We start from the raw sequence: 27,813 nt of genomic DNA on the forward strand, positions 1-27,813 counted from the left end.
TCTGTTTCGAACTGTCATGTCTGCGCCCATGAACAACAAAAAATTGTAATGTAGCCAAGATAATATTTTTTGTAAAACAGTAATCATATATGATAACAGTTAATATTTCACTTGTTACCTTCCCTTTTGACGTGCACATTGGGGGAAAAGATATGTACATGTGCTATGATTTTTTCATAAAAAAAAGAAATTAGTAGCTTTCTAAAAAGCTTGTAATTGGATAGGTAATAACTGTTCTATTACTATAGAGCCACAGGCACTTGTCTCAGAAACAAATTTCCTATATACCTTAATATAACACAAGGTACTTAACTCACAATTTTGGAAAATGTCACCCGGTCGCGAAATTCCGTTATTTGCCGAATTCTCGGTTGTCAACCCCACTAAAACTTGTTATGCCGTAAATCTAAATTCATTTATCTACACAATGGTTAGTACACGCCTACCTTTGTTATAGGAATCATCTGTAGCAAGCCTACCCAAGTATGTCAACCGTAATTATTTCGTCTACCTACATTTTGTACACTCGATTGGAAACATAAGACTCGCAGTAAAATGTATCTTCCCACTCTCTTTATATATCTCGGTTTCCGATTGGTCAACTTTTATGGGAAGGTCTATTGCTAAAATAAATGTTTTTCGGAGTTATCTGATCTTATCTCATCTCATATGTAAAGTTCATAGAGAGTCTGAATGACAATGATGGAATGGGAAAATTTGTGTCTAAAAATAGAAAGTCGTAACTTATTAGACATACCTCAAATAACACTTGTTAGATTTTTTTCACGGAATCTTATACAGTTTTACTAACTGGATGATAAGTTCTATTCAGACAAAAACTAACAGTTTTTTTTTAAATATTTTTTATAATTAATCATTTACTGCGAGTCTTATGTTTCCAATCGAGTGTAGGTAGACGAAATAATTACGGTTGACAGACTTGGGTAGGCCTGCTACCGATGATTCCTACAAAGGTAGGCGTGTTATACACCATTGTGTAGATAAATCAATTTACAGTTACGGCATAAGTTTTAGTGGGGTTGACAACCGAGAAATCGGCAAATAACGGAATTTCGCGACCGGGTGACATTTTTCAAAAATGTGAGTTAAGTAACTTGTGTTATTTTAAGGTATATAGGAAATTTTTTTCTGAGACAAGTGCCTGTGTATACAGTACGGGTAGAGACTTATTACTATAAATAACGGACTGGGACATGTCGGAAATGAATAATCCGACTTTTTTATGGTAGGTAGTATGGTCATTAATCAACAGATCCAGGTGTGAACTTGGTCGTAATATAATTGTCCTTTCATCTCAGTCCGTGCTACAAGATTATTACGCTTCACTGATTTCAGAATCAGGTTACCTGTGATTTAAACCTCTCAGTCACTTTATTGATTAGTTCTACATCGTATTTGACATAAAATATTTTTATAGGTGAAGTACTGGAACAACTTTGTTTTAATAAAAAAAGCCTATTTTTTTTAATTATGGCTTTTTGTATTTCAAATGCTGTTTATATTCCTCAAAATATTATTTTCTATGTTCCCTGTTTTTTTTTTTGTTATGTATCTTTTTCGTATTTGTTGGCATACAGTTTTTAAAATATTTTCTTTTTAATTTCTGGAAGGTTATTTTTGTTTTACTGATTTATTTTCCACGTAAACCCATTGATTAGCAGAATGATGTGCAAAGTGCTGCTGCATACGTTTTAGTTTGACAACACTACATTTGTATTTAATTTTCAGTCTGCGTTGGGTCAGTTCTGAAATAAAAATAATTACAGTGAGCAATACTTGTATACTAGTAGTTAGGTGATTCTTTATAATTGTGAATTTACTTTTTACTGTAAACAAATATTGTCCGAAAGTTGGTGATATATCACTAAAGTAGTACGCAAATAATAACACTAGAAGAAGATAACGATATTTCTCGGGGATTAGGTTTTTTTTTATATTTCTGTGTTTGTTAAATATGCATGAAATAATTGCCACTGACATGAATGGACATTAAAACTAGAAGCATTCAATCGTTTGATGACCAGTTAATTAAACATTTACTATGATTTGTAGTCTTAAGGAAATGCAATTTCTCCTATTTAAATAATTTTATGGTGCTGCATTGACTCTTAATTGCATAATATTAATTTACGCACAATGCATGTTAACTTGTATGTTGTATTTTTGACACCAATCTAAAAAAATATTTGCCGTGAAAAGACAATTCCATGATACACTTATCAGTGATCAACAGCATTTGGTTGAACTTTGAACTTGACTTCACTCACAATACAATGTTGAATGCTAAAAATAGCTGGGATTAATTTTGTCAAATGCACGTGATTTTCATATGGCGGGAAATATCGTAACAGTTAACACAGGTGACCTTACTGACCGACCGTGGGAAAATCCATTCATGATTTAATTTGATACGTAATGATTGGCAGTATTGTGCGTTAGTTTTGAGGCTCATGATCGAGATCCATTAATAATTGATTTACCAGAATAAAAAATTTAATCCTTGTAATTATAAACAAAACAAGCTTTAGTCTACTTTAACTATTTTATTTATTATATTTATTAGTCATGTTAGTCAACACCCAGATTCCTATTTAAATAATTTTCGGACACCTCCTTTAAAGTTCGGGAATTATACAATTTAAACTGCCGACATCGATTTACAAAATCTTACTGACTGCACGAGCTTTAGAGAATGGCTAGAAATACGACGCAAAAGTAAAGACGGCTGATCGTGAATAGTGTAAAACTTTGATCTTCATGTATTGATTGACACAATCGTAAAATATGTTTATAAAAAACACGATTTTCATTAAAATTTCAAACATGGAAATAGAAAGGCAATATCTTTGTTATAATACAACGAGTGTCAACAAATCTGTTATTTCCATTATATGTAAATTTATTAACAAACAAAATTTAAAATAATGCTGGATCATAGAATATTGACGTGCATATGAAAAGTTTTTTTTATATAAAAACTAGGAATCGAAAGATGATCACTGCGTTATAAATATTGTAAAAAAACAATTGTTTCAAAGAGATTAACGGAAAATATATGTCAAAATAGAAAGCACGGATGATCTGGCTGACCAAATTGTTTTACTTGCGAGAAATGATTGACAGGTATGAATAGACGTAGAGGCTCCGATGGGGACGTGTATCGTAAGGAAAAGAACAGTTCTTCTTCTTCTTCTTCCATATACTGCCCACATTCAACTTTCTGAATATACTGGCAAATTGGTTCTGCATGGTTAAAAACAGGATAAAAACAAATGTTCAACTTATTTTGTAAGGTTGGTCATTTGAGATTTGAATGTCTCAAATGACTGTGCTGTGGCGATCTCCGTGGGAAGCTTGTTCCAGTCTTTGGTGGTGTTCACAAAGAAGGACCATTTCCTGCAGTCTTTGGTTGCTGTTTGTACCATGTATCCATGCTGTTGTGTATGTCTGGATACTCTGGTTGGTCTCTGGAGGTACATGTCTTTGTTGATGGCTACTTTGTCGTTGACGATCTTGTACATCATTGCGAGCCTGGCCTCTCTGCGTCGTTCTTGGAGACTTTTCCAACCCAATTCATTAATCATGTCCGTGACACTTGATCTGTTTCTGTGGCGCTTGGTGACGTATCGCGCAGCCCTCCTTTGAACTTTTTCAATTTGGTCAATATGTTTCTGATGATATGGGTCCCATACTGTTGTGGCATATTCTAGTTGGGGCCTTACTAGGGTTTTGTAAGCTTGCTCTTTGATGCTTTTAGAGCCGATGTGTAGATTTCTGTGGAGGAAACCAAGGCTTCTGCTGGCTTTGCTGGTAATGTTGTTGATGTGTTCTCCCCAGTCTAGTTCGCTTGTGATGGTGCAGCCCAGATACTTAATTGATGTTTCATGTTTTAGTACATGATCATGTAATACATAGTCCCATTTGATTGGCTTTTTCTTTCTGGAGACAGTCAGTACGCTACACTTTTCTGGGTGAAACTCCATCTTCCACTTTTCCTCCCATAGTGCCAGTTTATCAAGGTCTGACTGTAGGTGTCGGCAATCAGTATCTGAGGCGATGGTTAAGTAGACTACTGTGTCATCAGCAAAGAGACGAACTGTTGATTTTAGGTCATTCGCTAGGTCATTTATGTAAAACAAAAATAGACTAGGGCCTAGGACTGAACCTTGTGGAACTCCAGATTCTACCTTTGCTCTGTCTGACTGTTCACCCTCAACTACTACTACTTGGGTTCTATTTGTCAGGAACGCTTCTATCCAGCTGTTGGTCTTTCTCCTGATTCCATAGTGATTGAGTTTATGTAGGAGCAGTTTATTCACAATGCCTATATTCAATTTGTTTATATACTTTATAAATATGATATGTTGGCCTTATACTTAAAATTGTGTTTCTATTAATAACTTTAAGGAACAGGACGTTAAAAAGGGGAAATATTGTAACCATCAACGAAAACTCGTATAATTTACGGGATTGATGTCTCAACATTTTGATTAAAACTTCGATTGAAAACAGTCCTGGTTGTTATAATTTTGAATAAAATGAAATATTTACGGTTTACAAATACAAATACAAATAGTTTATTGGCACAAACACAATTATTATAATTGGCAACACATTTTTACAGTACGTACATTGTTAAAAATCGTCTTTCTTTCATTTTCAAGTTAAAAAAAAGTTGATCCCATATTCATGATATTACATTTTTATTTTTATTGTAATTTTTTCTTTGAATACAAAACAATATTTTACATTTATTATCTATCCTCCATAAATACTAAAATATCTATACAGGTAAAATTTAATTCTAATCAACCTGGTTCAGATTGATTTACGACCTTCCACTCGGATATTGTACAGGTTAATATCACAGCAGGTGTTAATTACACTGAGACAACTGTCCGGCCAGTCTGACATCTAGACGGATTAAGACATCCATAATAATAAGTCTCTACCCGTACTGTAGAGCTTACTGTCAGAAAAGTTGCAATGACAAATTGGCGTCTATTGTGTCATTGTTTCCCGAATGTAGGTACCTGTGCATCCGTGGTTAATTGCACAAGTTAAAGTTTACAAAGCTTGTTATAAGACCTACATGTATCTGTGATCCATAAAAGTGTCCTGTGAAATAGTGTCCACCTGGACACTTTTTCACAGAAAAGGTATATTTAAATGTGTCAGATGCTGTGAAAAAGTGTCCATTCAATCAGACATAATTCATGATAAAAACTATTAAATTCTGTCCAGTAAAGGTTGATTTTCAATAATAGGACACTTTTTCACAGTTAAAAAAAAAAATCGCATTTAAAGGGAGATAATAAAAAAGTCACTGAAATGTTTTAGATATATTTCATTTTCTATTACAAAAACAAACCAATTAAGAACCAGTTATAATTTGATATAAACAAAAATTGAAAGGTGTTGAATTCAAAAGCATTTTCAATTATCTTAGCTATAAAGATGTCGACAAAAAGTATCCACCAGCCTCAACTGACAATGAGAAAAGAACTATCAGGAGAAAAGTATCTAACTATAAAATAAAAAATGATGAACTGTACTGTACAGCTATCAATGATTATTGATAAAAAAAACAAAATAGAGAATATTGTTTTATTGTATAATTTTTGTTAAATTACACATGATCACATTTTATATGAATTCAATAATCCAGTTTACATGCCATGTTTTAATAGAGACAAAACCCCCATGCTAGTTTTAAAACTTCAATTTAGATAAAGAACTGAAGCTATGTATACATACATTTTGTAGGTATTGAGAGTGGACACTTTTTCGCGTGAAATACCGTCCTTTCTATGAAGGATACTTTTTCATATGAAATATTGTCCTTTCTTTGAAGGACACTTTTTCCCATCTGTGGACACGATTTCATAGGTAAATATAGTCCTGATGATATTTCATAATAACATCATGTCCGTGGACACAATTTACTGTGAAAAAGTGTCCAGTGGACATAATTTCATGGCGGACAATATTTAATCCTACATATCCTCCTCTCATGGGTTTTCATACTATTAAGAATGCATTGTGACGTCACAATTTCCATTGAAAAAGCATACATAGTACAAATTCATATGACGTACGAAAACATATGATCTGACCATAATATCTTTTGCTGAAAAGGTGACTGTCTGTAGTCTGATTAGATAGAAAATTTGGGGTATTTGGTAGTATTAAAGCATAACAGATTTGTTTGAAGTTGGGTATACATATAACAACACAACATTAGCTGTGTAGAGCTTTTTACCGACATACATATGTATGATAAACACAAGATATAAAACACTTAAAACAGAAAGCAGATCATGCATACATTTGTACATGTAGCATAAATACTAGTATGGTAGCACACACACACACAGCAATTTATAGCAAATAATAAGCAAATCAAAGCATATAAAAGCAAACAAAAAATGCATACAAACTGACATTCATGCAGTAGCTATTAAGCACTATATAAAAGAATTTTAAGCATTTACAACAAAATTAAAAGGTATGCAAACAAAAATATAAAAAGCCAGAGTAAAAAAGATAAATAAATGTTTTACTACACCTCACTTAGATCTGCTGGCATTACAGGTTAGTCAATTCAGAATAATCACTTGCATACAAATAGTACTGGGGTTACACAACAAGGACAAGAAAAACAGCTGCACAATTTTGAGGTTTTCAATTAAGCTCTAGCTACGATTATCCGCAAAAAGTAATAATAAGAAATATTGACTATTGCTACTTCTGAGACTAGTTGACCAAATGTATTTCCGGACAGGGACCTGATTTCATACGGGAATTGCAGGTAACAATATAAATATAATTTTTTATTGCTACCTGCAAAATTTTACATTTGCAAATTATGTCTTTTTTGTGTGTTCAATGTAGCATCAGGATACTTTGTACTGTCTCATGTCATTGCTCCATATAGTTGTTTTACATATTTGAACAAAATTATATGAATAGAAAAGTATTTATTGAACATAAAGATGAGTGGGTCATAGTTGAAAGGTCAAGGTCACAGTTGTTAAAAATAAATAAACATAGCATCAGATTTTTCCAAACCATAGTTTGTAGATGAAATCTATTATTGTATTTTAATTTTTAAATACAATGTACAATGATGTATAACATTTTAAAAGAAACAAATCTGTGAATTTTTTACAGTCCAGAAAAGGCAAATATATTAACGTTTTAATTGTTACAATCCATTTTTTTCATTACTGTCACCAATAACCAAAAACTATTCTGTCAACTGTTTCTTTAAAAAGTTCACAGTAGCTCATTTTCAGTATAATGGCTGTTTATACAAAAAAAAAACACATTGAAAATCAAGTAACCTATGTTTCCAGTTTATTAAAACAGAAAAATTTTAATAAATACGACCCAAATTTTTTTTAAACCATTTAACTTGGAAGAACTATTTTATCAAATTTTCAATATTTTTAATACAAATAAGAAGATGACTAATTATCTTACTAGATTTTTTTGTGGATGTTTTAAACAGTTAAAGTCTTACTGCAGAAAAATGTCAGACTTTTATTTCCTGATGTACAAAAAATGTATGATTAAATAAAACACAACGTAATATTTTAAGCTTTTTATTATAACATATATTTACAGAGGTATGATTGACGCATGATAAAGTGAATTGGAAAATAAAGTGTGTTCCCTTAGCAGAAGAGACCTTTGACCTGATAAACAATCAAGTTCCATCATTGATATAATGCATGTATGTGTTCGTGAGGACCAGTCCCAGAAATGTTGGATCCATCCTGCTACACTGTCTCAACTGAACGGGGAACTGACTTCCTATTTTATGATCTCTACTTCAGATTCAGAATTTATCTGTCAGGTTTGGCCAAATGATCAGATCAGTGCAAATTGTCTCTGTTTCTCTAACTCTGTGTTTAAAAACAAAAGTGCACATGCTTCTAGTAGTGTAAATAATTATGGAGATGCTATACATATGAATTCTACAAACTCAAAAAGTCTCAAGTTAACATTAATTGTAGAAGACCATCAGATAATTAAATTATTAAAACATGACCTCAAAATTCATCCAAATAAGGTTGAAAATATGTGCAAAAATTTACTTTATAAATACTGTGTGGCTAAAGATTTTACTGTTTCCGTAGGTCGAACACAATTAGGAAAAATATATGGAATTTATTATATTTTGATTAATTCATGTGAAGATGACAACTATGATGGTTTTATAATCAATCAGCAAACTGAGATATTAGTAGATTGTATTGTTAGTAAAGAGAGATTTCTACAGAATTTAAAAGCACCAGACATCGGAGGATTGGAAAAAGAAGCTCGGGAACTATGTAATATTTTATCTCTTCCATTTCAAGGCAGATCACTGATATCTGGTGAGTTTAAGAAAGTATTACCAAAGGGTATATTGTTACGTGGTCCTCCAGGGACAGGAAAAACTTCTTTAGTTAAACATGTTGGATGTGAATGTAATGCTTATATTATAACAGTTAACAGTCCAGAAGTTTTCGGTGCCAGACCAGGAGAAACAGAAGAAAACTTAAGCAAAATATTAGACAAGGCTCTGACCTTTAGTGAGGAAGGTCGGACTATTTTGTTTTTAGATGAAGTTGATACCTTGTGTCCTGACAGGAGACATTTGGATGGTCAAAAGGAAATAAACTTAACCAAACTACTGGTGGACTTCTTTGACAGGATTACCAGTAATGAGAATATTATGGTGATAGGAGCTACTAACCGTCCAGTCTCTGTAGATAATGTACTAAGGAGACCAGGCAGGTTTGATAAGGAGGTATGTTGAAGCAAATCAATCTGTACCACATTCATTATAGTGGTACATGTAATGATAGAATCTGTATAATATATAATAAGGAATGTGGTATTATTGCCTATTAGATAACTATGACAAGAGTCTAAATGACCTAGATTTAAGCAACTATAGGTCACTGTACAAATGCTGTATAGCATTCAACAATGAGCAAATCCATACCTTATAGCATGTATAGGGAGCTATAAAAGGCTCGACATGACAAAACATGGAACAATTCAAACAAAAAAAACAATAACCTGATTATATCTGCATTATAACTCCATTGTACAGTATGTGTAACTCGGCTTCACCATTCATGTTTTAGTTGTTATTTTTATTTATGTTTCAACAATAAGTTGAATATTGGGTCACACATAAAAAAAAATCTTCTGTATTGTTCCCACACATGTATATGTAATCTGTAAAATGACTAATCCCACAATTCATATAAAAGTGTGACAATTTATTTATAGTGATAAGCCTGACAGGGAATGACCTTCTAAATTTCATAAGCCTTCCAATCTTCCTTGAATTTACCAGCCTTCATAGTTTTACACCTTTTTAGGGATAATGTCACATTAAGAAGCATATGTAATGTTTACTAAGAATGAAGATATCACAAATAACATACCAAAGTTTATCATGTTGTATTGTACTTTGTAGATTGAGATGTTATGAATTAGAACAGTTTTTGTTATGAATTAGAGTATAATCATGACTTGTAGATTGATTGTTGATTGCATAAGGATTGATGGTTTTTTGGTTGCTAGTTCTGGATGTGAAGAAAATCAATGATAAATAAATGGATTGGTTGTTGGTTGCTTAACATCCAGTGGCAAATATTTCATGCATGTTCAGGACGAGATAAATAAATGGGACTGTTAGAACAGAGATATTAGCTAGGCCTATAGACTTGCACTTAAAAATTAATGACAATTTGGTAGAATCTGCAAAGTTTGCTTCCTTAAATCATTTAGTATCCAAAAAAAACTACATGTACTAATTTTATTTTAAACAAGGAAATTAAATGAAGATTATAGCAAAAAAATTTTTAAAAGGCAATTTCTAAATTGTTACTTGATCCCCAAATTGCCTATTTAGCTCACCTATTGCAAAGGGCCTCTATAAGCTATTGTCATCACTTGGCTTTGGTCGTCCTTTATTGTTGTCTGCCATCTCCTTCCGCTGTCATTTCACTTTACAAAAATTTTCACATCTGAAACTACGTGGCCAATTGCCATGATTGGAACCAACATTGGCCACATTCATCCTTGGGGTATCTTGTTGAAAAGATATATCTGATGATCCTGTCTGCCAATAATCAATGCAGCCATGGCTAGAATATCATGAATATAGAACATAGGGGTAAAATGCATGTATTGTTTATTATCTTGAAAACCGTTACAGATAGAGAAAATCTGGCAGGGGCAGAATTGCTCAAAATGCAATAAAAAAATCACTGCAGTGTACTCTTCAAAAACTAAGCACTGATTCATCCATTTAATTAATTCATTATTATATTCATAACAAGTCATGTCTGGGTCAAAACAATATTTTTCTATCAAAATTTTAAAAAAAGTTGTGTCAATATATTTTTTTGTTTACGACCATGTTAATAAACAATGTTACTGGTTTTTTATTATGAAATGTATATTCTTTGTAAACAATTAATAGTAAAGTTTGAAGTGAAATTCAATTAACAGACATTAATGCCAGGTGAAAAACTGTTAAGATTGATAAATACATTTTTTGTAGTTGGCACTTTTGAATTTTAGGCATGAAGATTGATAAACATGTTGAATTTTCCAAGATCAATAAGACTATAAAAAAATGTCAAACTTTATGAAAAGAAAAGGAGTATGAATAAAGAAGATATGGGGTATAAGTTAATAAAACAGCAACTCAAGAACATAAAAAACCTTATCCCTGGCTTAGTATATTTCTAGGAGTTTGATTGGTTAACGCACGTCGTTACAAAACCCATAGCCCCTGGGTGTTGCTAACCCATATCCCCGGACGTTGCTACTTATTACATCGGGGAATTTCACGCGCGTTTTCCTTAGTTCCATGGTTGTTCCTTATGAAATATCGAATTCTGTAGATTTTCCATGATGTCTGTATAATTAAATACGTAATCCACTAACGATTTTATCTTATTACATCGATTATTTGCACTCATTTTAGTAAATGCATCACTATGCAGCCACATTGTCAATGAATGGTACTACTGACCTAGCTATGCAAATGACCCACGTTGACGTCACACCGTTTATGATGTAACTCTCACAACATTGCGCACAAAAATTCGACCCATTTCAGTTTCTCTGTCTCTAGTTTAAAAACGTCTTATATTAGTCTACCTGTAGGGTTCTACCAAAGGTAGTACCCTACACCCTGTAAAAAATATGTCAAATTCCCAGATTTCAATAAAAGATATTTAAAAAATGATCCTAAATCAAGTAAAAAGTAAGATGAATGATCACAATCCTTCCACAAGAAAAAGCTAAAAAATCATATTACTAACAAATATATTGCATTAACTCAGCCTAACAAATCATTCTATTTCATTTTCTCACATGTTTATACATCAACTTGAAATACTGTTCATCTGAAAAATAGAATTGATAATTGGGGACCAAATTTAACCTTTACTATGCTGACAAGAACTACTTTTTTTCTTCCATTCCTCATAAATTATTTTTACATGAACATGATGAAATTATGGAAAAAGGAGACCATATATATACCTGATGACCTCCCAAAACTTGAGAAGTTAAGGGGTTGTATAAGTAAATTTTTGAAGAAGATTAAAGGGAGATTATTCAAACCGTGAAAAGAAAATTTAAATCTTACAAATTACTTATATAAGTAAACATTAATTACATCTTCAAGTAAATAAACATGACTTGTATAATAATTATACATAAGACTGTCTTTATGTAACCTATAAAAATGTATGCATGTTATTAGGCTGTTACATGTCCAGTAGACAAATAGGAGATATATAAGTATTTAGTATAAGTGTTAATGTCTTATTTATCAATGATTTATACTTTGTATAAGTTAAAATGTCATGTTTATTAACAGTTCTACACCTTTTATAAGTGTCTGAATGTCATTTAAAGATTCACATAAAATTTTCTTATTAGTTATTTAAAAGAATTCAGGTACAATTTTTCCATAATCCATGAAAATTGGCACCCACAAATATAACGTTTACTGATTATGCTTATTTATCTTGCTTGCTTAATTATGTGCCACCATAGATAAATATATGTAAATGCCTGTCAATCCACGAAGAAGAAAAAAATAAATTATAATAAAAAAAAGTATCAACTGTAAGATTAAAAGATGTTAGTGATATATCAATAGAACAGCAATTCAAAGATCCCAAAAGAACCATCTTGAAGTCAATGCACTTTCTTCAACAATATACTATTGTTTATACCATATATGTCATGTATGTTAAGCTCTAAATCACAAAGATTCAAGACAAGTTATGAATAAAGATAAGCTGCCAACACCAAGATATAACCAAAAACAACCATTGATTACATGCTGAGTAGGGTGGGACTTATTTGTTATTTATTTGAAGGACATCTTTTATCTATAACCCAAATAATCAAATTAATGATAAATTTCATTTTCCTTTATACATATATCTGCAATAAGTGATGTAAAGCTTAAAATATGACCCACTGTTTATTCATTTTCACATGGAAATGTTGTTACATTTTAGAAATTTTCAAATACAAATTGAGTACACCAAATTGAAAAGAGTTTTGTTTAATTTATATTTTCAGATTATGATAAATGTACCAAATGAAAGTCAAAGGTTAGATATACTGAAGAAAGTTACATCTTCATTACCATTGTCAGAGGATGTTGATTTGGAGAGGTTAGCCTTCATAACCAATGGCTATGTTGGGGCAGACTTAGTTTCAGTAGCAAGAGAGGCAGTGTTAATTGTCTTACTGGGATGCAACAAGGTATTAAACACAGGAAAAAAACATTCTAGGAAGGAACAAGGTATTAAACACAGGGGAAAAAACATTCTAGGATGGTATAAGTTATTAAACATAGGAAAAAATATTCTAGGAAGGAACACGGTATTAAACACAGGGAAAAAAAACATTCTAGGAAGGAACAAGGTATTAAACACAGAGAAAAAAAACATTCTAGGAAGGAACAAGGTATTAAACACAGAGAAAAAAAAACATTCTAGGAAGGAATAAGGTATTAAACATAGGGAAAAAAACATTCTAAGAAGGAACAAGGTATTAAACACAGGGAAAAAAACATTCTGAGAAGGAACAAGGTATTAAACACAGGAAAAAAACAATTCTAGGAAGGAATAAGGTATTAAACACAGGGAAAAAAACATTCTAGGAAGGAACAAGGTATTTAACACAGGCAAACAAACTTTCTAAGAAGGAACAAGGTATTAAACACAGGGAAAAAAACATTTTAAGAAGGAACAAGGTATTAAACACAGGCAAACAAACTTTCTAGGAAGGAACAAGGTATTAAACACAGGGAAAAAAAACATTCTAGGAAGGAATAAGGTATTAAACATAGGGAAAAAAACATTCTAAGAAGGAACAAGGTATTAAACACAGGGAAAAAAACATTCTGAGAAGGAACAAGGTATTAAACACAGGAAAAAAAGAATTCTAGGAAGGAATAAGGAATTAAACACAGGGAAAAAAACATTCTAGGAAGGAACAAGGTATTAAACAAAGTGAAAAAAACATTTTAAGAAGGAACAAGGTATTAAACACAGGCAAACAAACTTTCTAGGAAGGAACAAGGTATTAAACACAGGGGAAAAAACATTCTAGGAAGGAACAAGATATTAAACACAGGGGAAAAAACATTCTAGGATGGTATAAGTTATTAAACATAGGAAAAAAACATTCTAGGAAGGAATAAGGTATTAAACAAAGGGAAAACAAATATTCTAGGAAGGAACAAGTTATTTAACATAGGGAAAAAAACATTCTGAGAAGGAACAAGGTATTAAACACGGGAAAAAACATTGGTATTAATGTACAAAAAAAAACATTCTAGGAAGGAACCAAGTTTTAATTTACAGAGAAAAAAAAAATTCTAGGAAGGAACAAGGTATGAAACACAGGAAAAAAAACATTCTAGGAAGGAACAAGGTATTAAACACAGGGGAGAAAAAAATTCTAGGAAGGAACAAGTTATTAAACACAGGGGAAAACATTCTAGGAAGGAACAAGGTATGAAACAAAGGGGAAAAAAACATTCTGAGAAGGAACAAGGTATTAAACACAGGAAAAAAACATTATAGGAAGGAACAAGGTATTAAACACGGGGGGAAAAATTATTCTAGGAAGGAACAAGTTATTAAACACAGGAAAAAAACATTCTAGGAAGGAACAAGGTTTTAAACACAGGGGGGGAAATATTCTAGGAAGGAACAAGTTATTACACACAGGGACAAAACATTCTAGATAGGAACAAGGTATTAAACGCAGGGAAAAAACATTCTGAGAAGGAACAAGGTATTAAAATACAGAGAAAAAAAACATTATAGGAAGGAACAAGGTATTAATATACAGAGAAAAATAACATTCTAGGAAGGAACAAGGTATTAAACACTGGGGGAAAAAAAATTCTAGGAAGGAACAAGTTATTACAAACAGGGAAAAAACATTGTGTGAAGGAACAAGGTATTAAACACAGGGAAAAAAACATTCTGAGAAGGAACAAGGTATTAAAATACAGAGAAAAAAAACATTATAGGAAGGAACAAGGTATTAATATACAGAGAAAACATAATGCATAGAGGGGAGTTACCATATCTTCACACTTAAAGAGGCTGGTTTTACAAATTATTAGTTGAAAATAAATGACAATGATCCAATTCTACAGCAATAAATAGAAAAATGTGTCGCTTCATCAACCATAATAATAATAAATATAAAACTAGTATGCATGTATTCAATCACAAGTACAAATCCAATTAGTAAATCCTTCACACAATAAAAAAACTAGTGTGTCTTTCCAGTTACAAAACCAGCTTCACACTACTACAGCCATATTCAAAACCAGTGTGACACTACAACAGTCGTATACACAACCAGATTATCGCTACAGCAGTCATATACAAAACCAGCTCGACACTACAACAGTCGTATACACAACCAGATTATCGCTACAGCAGTCATACATACCAAACCAGTCGACATTATAATAGTCATAAACAAAACAAGCTTGACACTACAACAGTCGTATACAAAACCAGTTGTCAGTACAATAGTTATATACAAAACCAGTGTATCATTGATATAAAACAAGTCTTTCACTCCTAAAGTACAAAACCTGTGTATTCACTCCTAAAGTACAAAACCAGTGTATTCACTCCTAAAGTATAAAACCAGTGTATTCACTCCTAAAGTACAAAACCAGCTGTCAAATACAAAATGAGCATGAGAATGTGTCATTATAAAAGTAATACATTAAAAACCATCATGCTGTATGCCACAACAGTATTTCTGCCTGGTGGTTAAACACTGAAACACAATAATTCTCCATTATGTAAAGTCCCTGTAGCTTTATTGTCTATTCTTGTCTTTCATATAAAAGTAAATTCATTGCTTCTACCAAATCAACTTTTGGAATATTTCCTTTCTTTAGGAAAGAAAAATAAAGATGAATCATTTTGAAAAAGCAGTAAGAAAAGTCATGCCTTCCATCAGGAAAGGTACAGTTGGACTGGTTGAATTATCTCCTGTACAATGGTCTCAGATAGGGGGTCTTTCAGGAGTGAAGTGTCAAATACAACAGGTAATCATTTTGATTGGTTTTGTTACTTGTTGCAGATATTGGTATATTTGTATAACATATTAGCATATGGTATTGATTGTCCTATTTATCAACAAAAATTTACTGACTATATGTTTGTTGTTTTTTCTAATTAATAAACTTTTCAACACTAATCCACTTAAATCATTGAAAGATAGATAGTTTTTTTATTTTGAGTTTTTATTGAAAATTATCATCAGTTTTTAGACTTGAAGCCATCCATATACTATTCAAAATAATTTTTTGATACATATGGCTATAAATTAGGGTTCTGACCCAGATTTCACAATTCACTGAACATGGCAATATGATAGTGTGAGTGGTGTATTTTGTCTTATTAATTTTGAACACATATTCTTGTTTTATGAATATATATATAGAGATCTACATTTAAAATGATTGGAATTTATAAGTAGACTCATCATAGATACCAGGCTTAAAATTTTGTACGCAAGAAGTATGTTTCGTCTACAAAAGACTCAAAAAAATTTAAAAGACCAAATAAAGTAAGAAGTTGAAGAGTATTGAGAACCCAAAATTCCGAAAGGTTTTGCCAACTAGAGCTTAGATTAATCTGATTTGAGATAGTTTGTTAACCATGTTAACAGAAATGTGTAACATATTTTAAGATAGAGTGACAATAATTAATAAAGTTTTATTATTTTATTTCACACATTTCTTTCAGTTGTATTTATTTTTCATTTCAAGTGATAAACAATTTGGTATTCAATAATAAACATATTATATATATGTTGTATAAATTGTCTGTAGCCACTACACACATTTGAAATAGTTTTTTAGAAAATTAATTTGACCTTGATTGTAAGCAAAATGACTGGTGTAAAAAAATAAATATATGCATTGAAAAGTTAAGCTTTAAACTAAATTTTATGACACATTAATATGTTTCTAATGTTTCCTGCTATATAAATACAGAAATATAGGGAAGGAAAAGATAGCAGTTATTGTGTAAATAATGATAGCTCTATGAGGCTGTTTTTTCTACTATCTTGAGCCTGTAATTCAGTGATATTGTTGCTTGCTGTTTCTCATACTGTGGATTCATTAATTTTCGTAGATTGAGGAAAAATTATATCTTTGTGGATATTTACTGGATTTGCTAAATAGATATAAGAAGATGTGGTATGAGTGCCAATAAGACAACTCTCCATCCAAGTCAAAATTTATAAAAGTAAACCATTATAGGTCAAAGTACGTCTGCATAAAACCCCTTAAAAAATGTATTCTTCATTGAGCTTTATATATACCTATGAAATCTAAGAACATTGAAACACTCTGAACAATAATAAATCTGTAACATTTGTTTTATTGTTTTCTAGTTAACAATTGTTTCACATTTTGGCATGTCCTATAGGAGTTGTAGGAATTGAGTTTGTTCAACTTTCAAATTTTCTCATAGTTGTTAATTATTTATTTTTGTCACAGCTTGTTTCCATATTTAACTTTCTCCTTCCAGAAATAAATGCCCTATATAAAAATAAATATATTTAGACTGTTAATTGACCATGGTAGACATCCCCGGAAATTAACTAATATGGCCTTAACCTTTAAGACTTAACCTTTAAGAATATACAATTGTCAATACTTAACACGAAAACAAGTTTTGTAAATGTTCACAAAATTTGTTTACATTCTTTATTTGTGGACATAGAATTGTTTTGCAAGAGCTGTGTATTAAAAAAAAAGATCTTGGAAGGTTATTGTTTTGCCATCTAATTACTCATATTTTTACAGTTTGCGGAAAATAAATGTAAAAATATCTTATAGAATTGAGCTTGTAGTCCTATAGCTAACTTCTAACAAGATGGTTGTTTTTGTCTGCACGGAAGCTTATAATAGATAACCTTTAACAATATACCATTGTCTGTTGTCAATTCTTGAAATTTGGTACATGAATAGAACATTTCAAGGTTACTGTGCATTCATTTATATTGGAGGGTACCAATTTCCATGGATTGAAGAGAATATCATTTAACATTTCAATTTGTGTGTAGTCTGTACCCATGAAGTCCACTAAAAACTAAAGACTGAGCAACATGAACCCCATACAAACCAGGGGTGATCTCAGGTGCTCTGGAAGAGTAAGCAGATCCTGCTCCACATGTGACATCCGTCATGTTGCTAAGTTGTTATAAGTATTCATACACTCCAACCAAATATAAAATTGTTATTATACTTTTTCATTCAAAAATGTTCTCAAAAGTTGATAGGAAACAAGGAAAAGCAAGAAATTTTATGAATGTAATGTACATTTATGCCTTGATAACTCATCAAATGTGAAATTTGTTTTTATTTTGTGATTACCTTTTACCCTAGTTATGTTGGGTCAAATTTAAGATCATGTATGATAACTTTGAAATGTGCACTAAATTTAGGGCCTAATATGAATACAATACTGGATATATTCATTCTTACCAAAAAATTGTTGTCAAGCTAAAAATAAAAGATTTATAGATAGAATTTAATGAGCTGCACATTTTATCCTCTATTGTACAAAATAATTGGAGAGAATACCAAGAGGACAAGAATGTGTATGATATATACTGAGTTAAAAAAAAGATTAGCAACATACTTTTTTAATATCACATTTGAAAAATAAAATATTCTTCTAAACATAGCAATAATAAACCATAAAATGCAATTCTTAATCAAGAAAAACGAAAAAATAATTAAAAATTTGTTTTCCCAACTTTGTAAATTTTTATTGCAAAGTTTTTGAATTAGAATATATATGTTGCTAAACATTTTTTACTCAGTATAGATAAAGGCCAGTGTATTATCAAGTTGCAAGGCCTATGTAAAACATTGACAGACATATCAAGTGTTTTGTGTATGTTGTTGAAATTTGTTGACTGGGAGCAAATTTCATGTCTCATGACCTAAACAGAATATCAAAATTAATGAAAAGTATAATTCTTTAAGATTTGAAGTAAATAGTTGATAATAATAAATAATTTTAATACGATGTCGTAAAATGTTATGACCATGATGACTTTGTCGTCGTCGTCCGAAAACATTTGGTTTCCAGACAATAACTTGAGAATAAGTGTATGGATCTCTATGAAATTGTACCAAGGTTCTATGCCAGAAATGAATGATTGGGATTGATTTTGGGGGTTATTGTCCTAACTGTTTAGGAATTACGAACCAAAAAGGGGTAAAAAACAAGCATTTTTTTTCAGGACAATAACGTGTGTACAAATGTATGGATCTCTATAATATTGTATCACAAGGTGTCATACCTCAAAAGGAAGGTTGTGATTGATTTTGGGAGTTATGGTCCAAACCGTTCAGGAAAAAGAGGCCAAAACAATACTATTCTAATACTTTGTATAAATTTCTTATTTCTTTGTAAATTTCACTGTAGTTTAATTCAGTCTTGAATTTGTGGGGTTCTTTAATATGCTAAATCTAACTGTGTATTTGGATTTTGGATATTAGGCCTCGTTATTAAATTGGTCCACATTGAGGTCTAAAGGGTACAAAATTAAACTTTGTTTGATTTCATCAAAAATTGAATAATTGGGGTTCTTTGATATGCCAAATCTAAGTGTGTATTTAGATTTTTGATTTCAAGCCCAGTTTTCTGATTGGTTCAAATTTAGGTCCAAAGGGTCCAAAATTAAACTTAGTTTGATTTTAACAAAAATTGAATTTGAGGGTTTTTTTGATATATGCTTAATCTAAACATGTAGTAAGTTTTTAAATTTTGGGCCCAGTTTTCAAGTTGGTCCAAATCCGGGTCCAAAATTAAACTTTTTCTATTTGATTTCAACATAAATTAAATATATGGGGTTCTTTGATATGCTGAGTCTAACCGTGTATATAGATTTTGGATTTTGAGCCCAGTTATCAAATTGGTCCACATTGAGGTTCAAAGGGTCCAAAATTAAACTTTGTTTGATTTCATCAAAAAATGAATTCTTGGGGTTCTTTCATATGCAGAATCTAACCATGTATTTAGATTTTGGATATTGGACCATAATAGGTAAATGTCCAATTTCAATTTTTTAATTTCTTAAGACCACATTCATTCTGTGTCAGTAGCTATGCTATGTCAAATATTTAATCACAATTCAAATTCAGAGCTGTATTGCACAACAAATAGAAATTGTAAGTAGAGTCATAATCAAAAATAAATATTGCATTAAGTCTAATTTTAAGAGAAGAAATTATGTATAGATATAGTTGGAAATCTACTGTTCATTATTAGACATTTTGAAAAATAATTACAGGTAAGTTTTATAGATTTTTTAAAGACATTGTATTAATGAGGAATGATATTTTGAAAATTTACTTTCATTATTAGATATTATTGAAAAATAATGAACCGATTTTCAAATCGGTCCAGTCATAAAGGTCCAAAGAGTCCAAAATTAAACTTTGTTAGATTTTAATAAAAATTTAATTCAAGGGACTCTTTGATATGCTGAATCTTAACCATGTATTTTAGATTTTGGATATTGGACCGTAAAAGGTAAATGCACCCAGCTTAGCATTTTTTTTATCAGTATTTGATGCTTAAGGAAGTAATGGAATAAAATTAAGTACAAGCTGTGTGATGATATCAAAAGTATTTTCTTACTCATTTCTAAAATATATATACAATGGGAGACAATTCAATGCTAGAATTAGATCTACATAACTATTAATCAAGTCCCATGTTTATCCCTTTCAATACTTAAAAAGTAAGTTTCTATAAACAAATGCTTTAAATAAAACATTTGTAATGTAAAATTTACATGTATGGGTAGACTCGACAGTGTTTTAAATTTTTTTAAATTGACCCATGTTAATAAGATTGTCTTAACCTGTTTAAGTTTTAGTAGTTTTTTTGCAGGTTGAGAATTGAAGTTGATGACTGATATTTGTATAAACTGTGATAAATTTATTCCCAGCTTATCTATACTCATGGCAAATAAGAGTTGGACATGTAGTCTGTATACTGTTACTTTTGGTGTTATTATTTGCTTGGGGTTGATATGATATATCACTTGCTTCATTCTATTCATAAGATGTATCTAAAATTGCCATTGAATTAGAAGCTTTTTGGAAGGACATTTTAATGCTTTTCAAAGAATTATTTTGGTTATATCAGAACTGCTACCATGGTTACTAATATGTGTTTTCATTTCAGGCAGTAGAATGGCCAATAAAACACCCAGAAGCTTTCCATAGAATGGGATTACCATGTCCTAAAGGTGTTTTATTGTATGGACCCCCTGGTTGTTGTAAGACTACATTAGTGAGAGCAGCAGCTACGTCAGTCAATGCCACATTTATATCACTGAGTGGTGCCCAGTTATACTCACCATATATTGGTGATTCTGAACGTTTGATAAGTGAGGTAATAATGTAGAAGTATACCAGACTAGTAAAATTGCTTGCATTGGTAACTGACAAATTATGTGATATTATATCCCTACTCTATAAGTGAGGGCTTTATTTCATTCACCTTGTCCTTTGTCCTACAAATATATTTTCCTCACAGTCATTACTACAGGTACTACTTGACAAAATTACTTTATGTTTGGTCAGCAGTTTGGCAGTTGTATAGTGTAGGCATTTTTCTGATATGTCGGACACCTACTTCCTGTATGCTAATATTTTGAAATTTTTAAAATGTTAAATGAACTTAACAATTTTCATCAGACTTTCTCAAGTAGTACAGAACAGAAAGACTTCAAACTTGGTCAGTAGCTTGACAGTGATGAGTTGTATCGCGTGAGCAGTTTTCAGATCTGTCGGACACCTACTTCCTGTATGCAGATACTTTGAATTTTTTGATATATTAAACGAACTTAACCATTTTTGTCACACTTTTCTCAAACAGTAATCAATAGAAAGACTTCATACCTAGTCTTGTAGCTTGAAAGTGATGAGTTGTAATGTGTGAGTACTTTTTGGATCTGCCAAACACCTACTTCCTGTTTGCTGATCTGTTGAATTATAAAAAAAATCACACTTTTCTCAATTACTACTGAACAGGAAGTCTTCATGCTTGGTCAGCATTCTCACAGTGACAAGTTGTAATGTGTGAGCATTTTTTGGATTTGTGGGACATTCACTTCCTGTTTGCCAATACCTTGAAATTTTCTATATGTTCAATGAACCTAAATTGTTGTAGCACTTTTCTCAAGTACTGCTGTACAAAATGACTTCATATTTAGTCAGCAGTTAATTAGCGATGAGTTGTAACGTGTGGGCATTTTCTGGATCTGTCATTTACCTACTTCCTGTTATCCAATTTATAATTCAGGCGGAAAAATTAAACTGCAAGACCTTCATAAAACCGAACTAAGGAGCAAATAATAGATAGACATAAACTGTACACAACAATAAAACATCTTCAAACATGCCAACATGACTTGTGCAATCAATTGATTACTTATATGAGTTATTACCATTAAATGATGATTTTTCACTAGGTTTAGCAAAAATTTTACCTTGAAAACTATTAACGTGTGTACAAATGTATGGATCTCTATAATATTGTATCACAAGGTGTCATACCTCAAAAGGAAGGTTGTGATTGGTTTTGGGAGTTATGGCCCAAACCGTTTAGGAAAAAGAGGCCAGAATAAGATAGACAGAAACTGTTGACATAAAAAATGGTCAGCAATACAAGATCTACAATTTTCCTACCATTGTCACAATAATGGTGACTGAAACCAATAGGAGTCATTGCCTTTAACCTTTTTAACAGTTTTAGCATATGTTCTGATGATCTTGAAAACTTTAATAAACAGACTGAAAATAGAAAAAAAAAATAACAGCAATATTACTTTGATAACAAGATCCCCAAAAAATAACTTTATGGATGAAATCCTCATTTGAAAAATTAATGGAAATGAGATGTTACCAATCTGCTCTGCAAACCAAACAGTTCTAACAAAAGTTTCCCATAAACCTAGCAGCATACAAAGAAGATGCCACAGATTGTTGTGTAAACTTACAAATACTATTTTGACTGCCTATGTTTATTGAGATGCTTTAAAATAATCTTAATTTTCTTTATCAGCAAATGAAGTTGTATTTGTTTAGTATGACTTGAATCTCCAGATATCAATGTCCAAAGGGGAATAACTCATGATTTAATTGCATGTCTTATTGATGGCAATTAATAATTACATACAGTTGTCTAAATAAATTGACAGAGGTGTCATACACACTGCTGGTAATCTATTGATTGATGTGGATAGCAGCCGTCACACTGTTAAGATAAACCATCTTGTGGTCAGTGCAGCTTAGGATTTGCTCAGCATGACAATATGTCCATTCTTGGGTTTTTTTTTTCAGGTTTTCCAGAAAGCCAGAGCAGCAGCTCCATCTATAATATTTTTAGATGAAATTGATTCTATTGTTGGTAAAAGATCTGAGAGTTCATCTAACAGAGGAGTACAAGAAAGAGTTCTCTCCTCTTTACTGAATGAAATGGATGGTATAGGGATAAAACTGGACGATAAACTTCACACATCAGAGAGAGTTAAAGAGGGTGATATAACTAGCAGTAAATCAGTGGTGAGTATCTACAATACCAAACATTGATTTTGTTTGTCACTTCTACAACTACCAGATTAAATTAACCTGTATGATTCTGTTTCATAAAGATAATATAAAACAGTATAGGTAGTTTGTTATACTTATTTTCCATTATTTAGTTTTGACTATTTGGTGAAAATAGTTTGGAATAGAAAATAATTTCACAGTGTTCTTCCTGTCATCTTATTTGGATTCATGTCAATACATCCATTTTCTATAAAAGCAACATGATCAGAAAAGGTATGGCTATAATCCACCAATAATCCACATCATAAATGAAACAGGATTGGAAAAAAGAATGAAGTATATCAAGCAACAATGAACGATAAGGTTCTTAAATGGAAATCAAATTAATGTAAGACTAGCAAAATTGAGTTCATGACGAACAGAATAATTCAATTCAAAGTGAGGTCAATAGTTCACTTAACTTCTTCAACATTAGTAATTACTATCAAGCTGGAAATGTTTTAATTGCTAAGGTGTATATATATGAGACAAAAAAATTATGTAGCCAGTAAAATTGGTTTTCAAAAATAATGATTAAATTCTTCAATGTTGAAATGGGTATATGTTAGTGCTTTTGCAAGTATTTTAGGGTACATTAACTTTGTGTGTCAACTCTTATATTTCTCTAATACTTTTCAGACTTTATAAATTCTGCAACAACTTGTTAAAACCTGGTTTAATTACTTATTTAATTAACATTACAGGAAGGAAAATCCTATAAAACAGAAAACAGAAATGTTCTGTTGGTAGCAGCAACCAATCGTCCAGATCTCTTGGATGATGCATTGGTTCGTCCAGGTAGAATTGACAGAATACTTTATGTACCTCCACCTGATGAAGAGGTAATTACATGTACAAGGTTTGGTAATCATCCACATCTTCTTCATGATCCTTTAGTCAATCTTTGTCACTTTATATGCCGTAATTTAATAATGAGTGAAAATAATTTAATCTTATTGTTCAAATCTTACGTAGCACACATTGGTCAAGTTTGTACTAATAGAATAATGAATTTATCTTTATCTGGTAGAAAGGAAATGGAAGCTTTCCAAAAAAATTTACCAAATAAAAATTAGACTTATGTGCTACTGAAATTATATTTCTTACATTTAAGCCATTATATGAAATAGCTAATATTCACATTTTTACAGTTAAACCTCATATTTCATAGAAACATCAATATAAAAATAAGGACATGTGGTACAACTGCCAGTGAGACAACTATCCATAAAAAATTGAAAGGATGATGATGTAAACAAGTACAGGTCAGGATACAACCTTAAACAATGAGCAAAACCCAATCCATATAGAACGATTTAATAAGCCTAAGATAACAAAATGGGGTACAATACAACAGAGAAAACCAAGTCGGATATAAGCTGATGACATTAAATAGAAAAAACAGTTATGACAGAGAGCAACCCATGACAACCGCTGGAATTACAGGCTGCTGGCTTGAAACAGGCACATAAAGAATGTGGCAGGTTTAAACATGATTTTAAGGGCTTAACTCTCTCCCTAACCCAGCACATTGGTGTAACAGCACAACATTAGAATGAACTGTAAAAACCTGTTAGAAAGTGCTTGACTCATCTGATCTTCACTCAGCACAAAAGACACAAAAGTTACTGAAAGCTATTTTAAAGTTCAATTTAACTAATAGACATGAAAGATAGACCATGTTTTCCCCAACTAGAATTTCTATCAAAAGACATTATAATCAGTCTGAGAAAAATATGAATTTGTAAATGTCAAATACTGGATAGCAATAAATATTTAGTTGATATGCATTAAACTGTTGAAAATAAAATCAATGTTGGTACATGTACCTATTAAGACAATGTTCAAAGATCTAGTGTTAAATTGGTAATCTTTATTTAGAATAAAGTCAGTTATTCTGGGAAATTACATAGTCTATTTACACAATTGGGACTTGTAACTTATTCCCAAGCAAAAATTTATTTCTCAAGCGAATGATAAAAGGGAGATAATCTTGTTAGATTATTAAATAGCTCAGACATTTTTTCAGTGATATGATAAGAATATGCTAAAATTTGTATGCTTTTTATTTTTAGGCTCGATTTGAGATATTAAAAGTTTACACAAAGAAAATGCCACTGAAAAATGTGAGCTTAGAAGATTTGTCAAAGAACACAAATTTGTTCTCAGGTGCTGACTTACAAAACTTATGTAGAGAGGTAGGTATTGGATTTTAAGGTGTACAATTCTATCTTTCATGGCTCATTAGTCAATGTTAAGTCTGTTTCAATAAGCAATAAGTTAACTTTTATTTGGTATATGGAATGTTTGTAAGGTGTTCATATCAGTCTGGCAGGGTTCATTTCACCTTGACCTCATTTACACAGATAATTGATAAGGACAAGTTTATGTGATAGTTATAGTAAAACCTTTATAATAAAGACTTTCAACATAAAGTCAATCGTGAGCAGTAAAGCAGGCAAGACATTTCAGTTTGCACACTTGTTTAGATTAGCGGACACCAAAATGTCCAAATGTAAACCATTGTTCATCACAGCAATTGACTGACAAACACTCATCACATACAGAATTGATATGATGAGTGATTTATGTAAGTTTTGGTCTTTGCTTCACTAATTAGAATTGTTTTCTCTGTAGGCTGCTCTACATGCACTGACAGATAGTCTGGAATCCACCAGTGTATCAATGGAACATTTCAGACAAGCTTTACTTACAGTGGAACCATCTCTAACAGAATCAATGGTGGAAAAATATACAAAAATGCTAAATAGAGGGCCCTAGTTATTGTTATCTGCACTAAATTATTGGCGAATGGCAGTAAAATAGTTAGATATGATACAGAAAGAATGTTTTGGAAGTTGGTAATTACATACATAGTCGGATGTATGTTTAATATATTCAGATTTGATTGAAATACAGAGGAAGAGTGTAATATATCTATGAAGGAAAGGAGAGAAATCCACACATATGATAGAGATATTGTGGGCCACTGAAATCCACAAATATGACAGAGATAAGGTGGATGACAGAAATCGACATATAATAGAGATACTGTGGACCACTAAAATCCACACATATGATAGACATACTGTGGATGAAAGAAATCAACCTATATGATAGAGACACTGTTGATAACAGAAAACAGTACATATGATTGAAATACTGTGGACGACTGAAATCCACAAATATAACAGAAATGATGTGGATGACAGAAATCCACACAAATGATAGAGTTACTGTGGACAAAAGAAATCCACACATATGATAGTGATACTGTGGACCACTGAAACCACAAATAAAAATATAATGTGGACATGTCAAATCTCTTATTCTATCGGCATTTATACTGGTTCTGACCAGTTCTATAAATTTGGATAAACCACATGTTTATTAGATTGGTTATCTTTTAAATTCCTGCCTCATCAATTGGGATCATTCATTAATTACAGGTACTTATTAGAAAAAACAGACTCTACCATTTAACCCTGTTGACTTCTGTATACAACTGTAGTAGAATCTAAATTTACATAATCTAACATTTAATAGTTAGACTCCAGCACAGCATTAACAGTATATTCTTTTGCATTCATCTGTCTAAGAATTGGAATAATATATGATCATATGTATGAGGTTATGATCAATAAAGGGTCCTTGACACATTCCAAAAAGCTGAAAGATTCTGTCAGAGATATGTTTACTTCTTGGTTAAAAGAGTTTTGTGGGATATTGTTTTTAATACTTAGTCCTGAAATATAAAAGGTCTTGCTGAACAAAACATTCCAGGACCGAAAAATACATTACAAAAAATCAATACATACTAGCAGACACAGTCAGAATGTAAGCAGTATAGCAAAAGACAACCCCCAACCCCACACTTAAAGGACAGGATGTGTTTACAGCTATGTTAATGTAATTATTTTATATTGATGGATCATATTAGATAACTAGTAAATGAATATCAATCTACCTGTCTGTATTAAATTAGGGAAGCTGTCATTTTAAATGTTAGAAATTATTTAATGCATGTTGTATGTGATTTCTTACATAATAAACCAAATAAAAACACATTTTTCACCTTAACTGTTTTGTCTGTCAAATGTTATTCCATTGTGAAGTGTGCACAGAGTCTGAATCACCTGGTGTTTACCCTTAACATTGAGTACCTATTATTAAAACTGTTAAGCTGCCAAAGAAATGAACAATGTTTTGTAGATTTATGAAATTTTGACATTGAAATAATAGATAAAATGGAATGATTTGTTTAGTTTGCTTAAAAACAGATTGAAGCTTGGCTTATGTAAGACTTGGTTTTAATGTCGCAAATATCACTTTATCAAGCTCTGCAAAGTAACCTCAATTTGCTGTGGTAAAAGCTATATTTTTTGTAGGCCTAGCTTAAAATGCAATAGTGTAGTCTCCTCATTTTTCTTTAAAAGTAATACTTTTGATTTAAGAGTTCCATTCATATCCCCCAATATATCTATTACAGTTCAGAGAAACGTGATAATACAAAAGTAAAAACAAGTAGTAGATACTTTTAAATCTTATTGTGGAAATACTAAGCCTTTCTT

General features: G+C 31.4%; 1 protein-coding gene across 1 annotated transcript; it reads left to right on the top strand.

Moving 5' to 3' along the window:
- On the top strand, window positions 1–27,322 carry LOC127734044 (ribosome biogenesis protein SPATA5L1-like). The gene is made up of 9 exons (XM_052243597.1): window positions 1–45; window positions 7,651–8,821; window positions 12,643–12,828; window positions 15,506–15,655; window positions 20,832–21,041; window positions 22,994–23,215; window positions 23,947–24,084; window positions 25,318–25,440; window positions 25,880–27,322. The coding sequence occupies exons 2-9, from the start codon at window positions 7,754–7,756 to the stop codon at window positions 26,021–26,023; spliced, it is 2,241 nt and encodes a 746-aa protein (XP_052099557.1). The 5' UTR covers window positions 1–45; window positions 7,651–7,753; the 3' UTR covers window positions 26,024–27,322.
- The last annotated feature ends 491 nt before the right edge of the window (window positions 27,323–27,813 follow it).

Source organism: Mytilus californianus, unplaced genomic scaffold (genome assembly GCF_021869535.1).
Source record: "Mytilus californianus isolate M0D057914Y unplaced genomic scaffold, xbMytCali1.0.p SCAF_3, whole genome shotgun sequence".
NCBI classification, from domain to species: domain Eukaryota; kingdom Metazoa; phylum Mollusca; class Bivalvia; order Mytilida; family Mytilidae; genus Mytilus; species Mytilus californianus.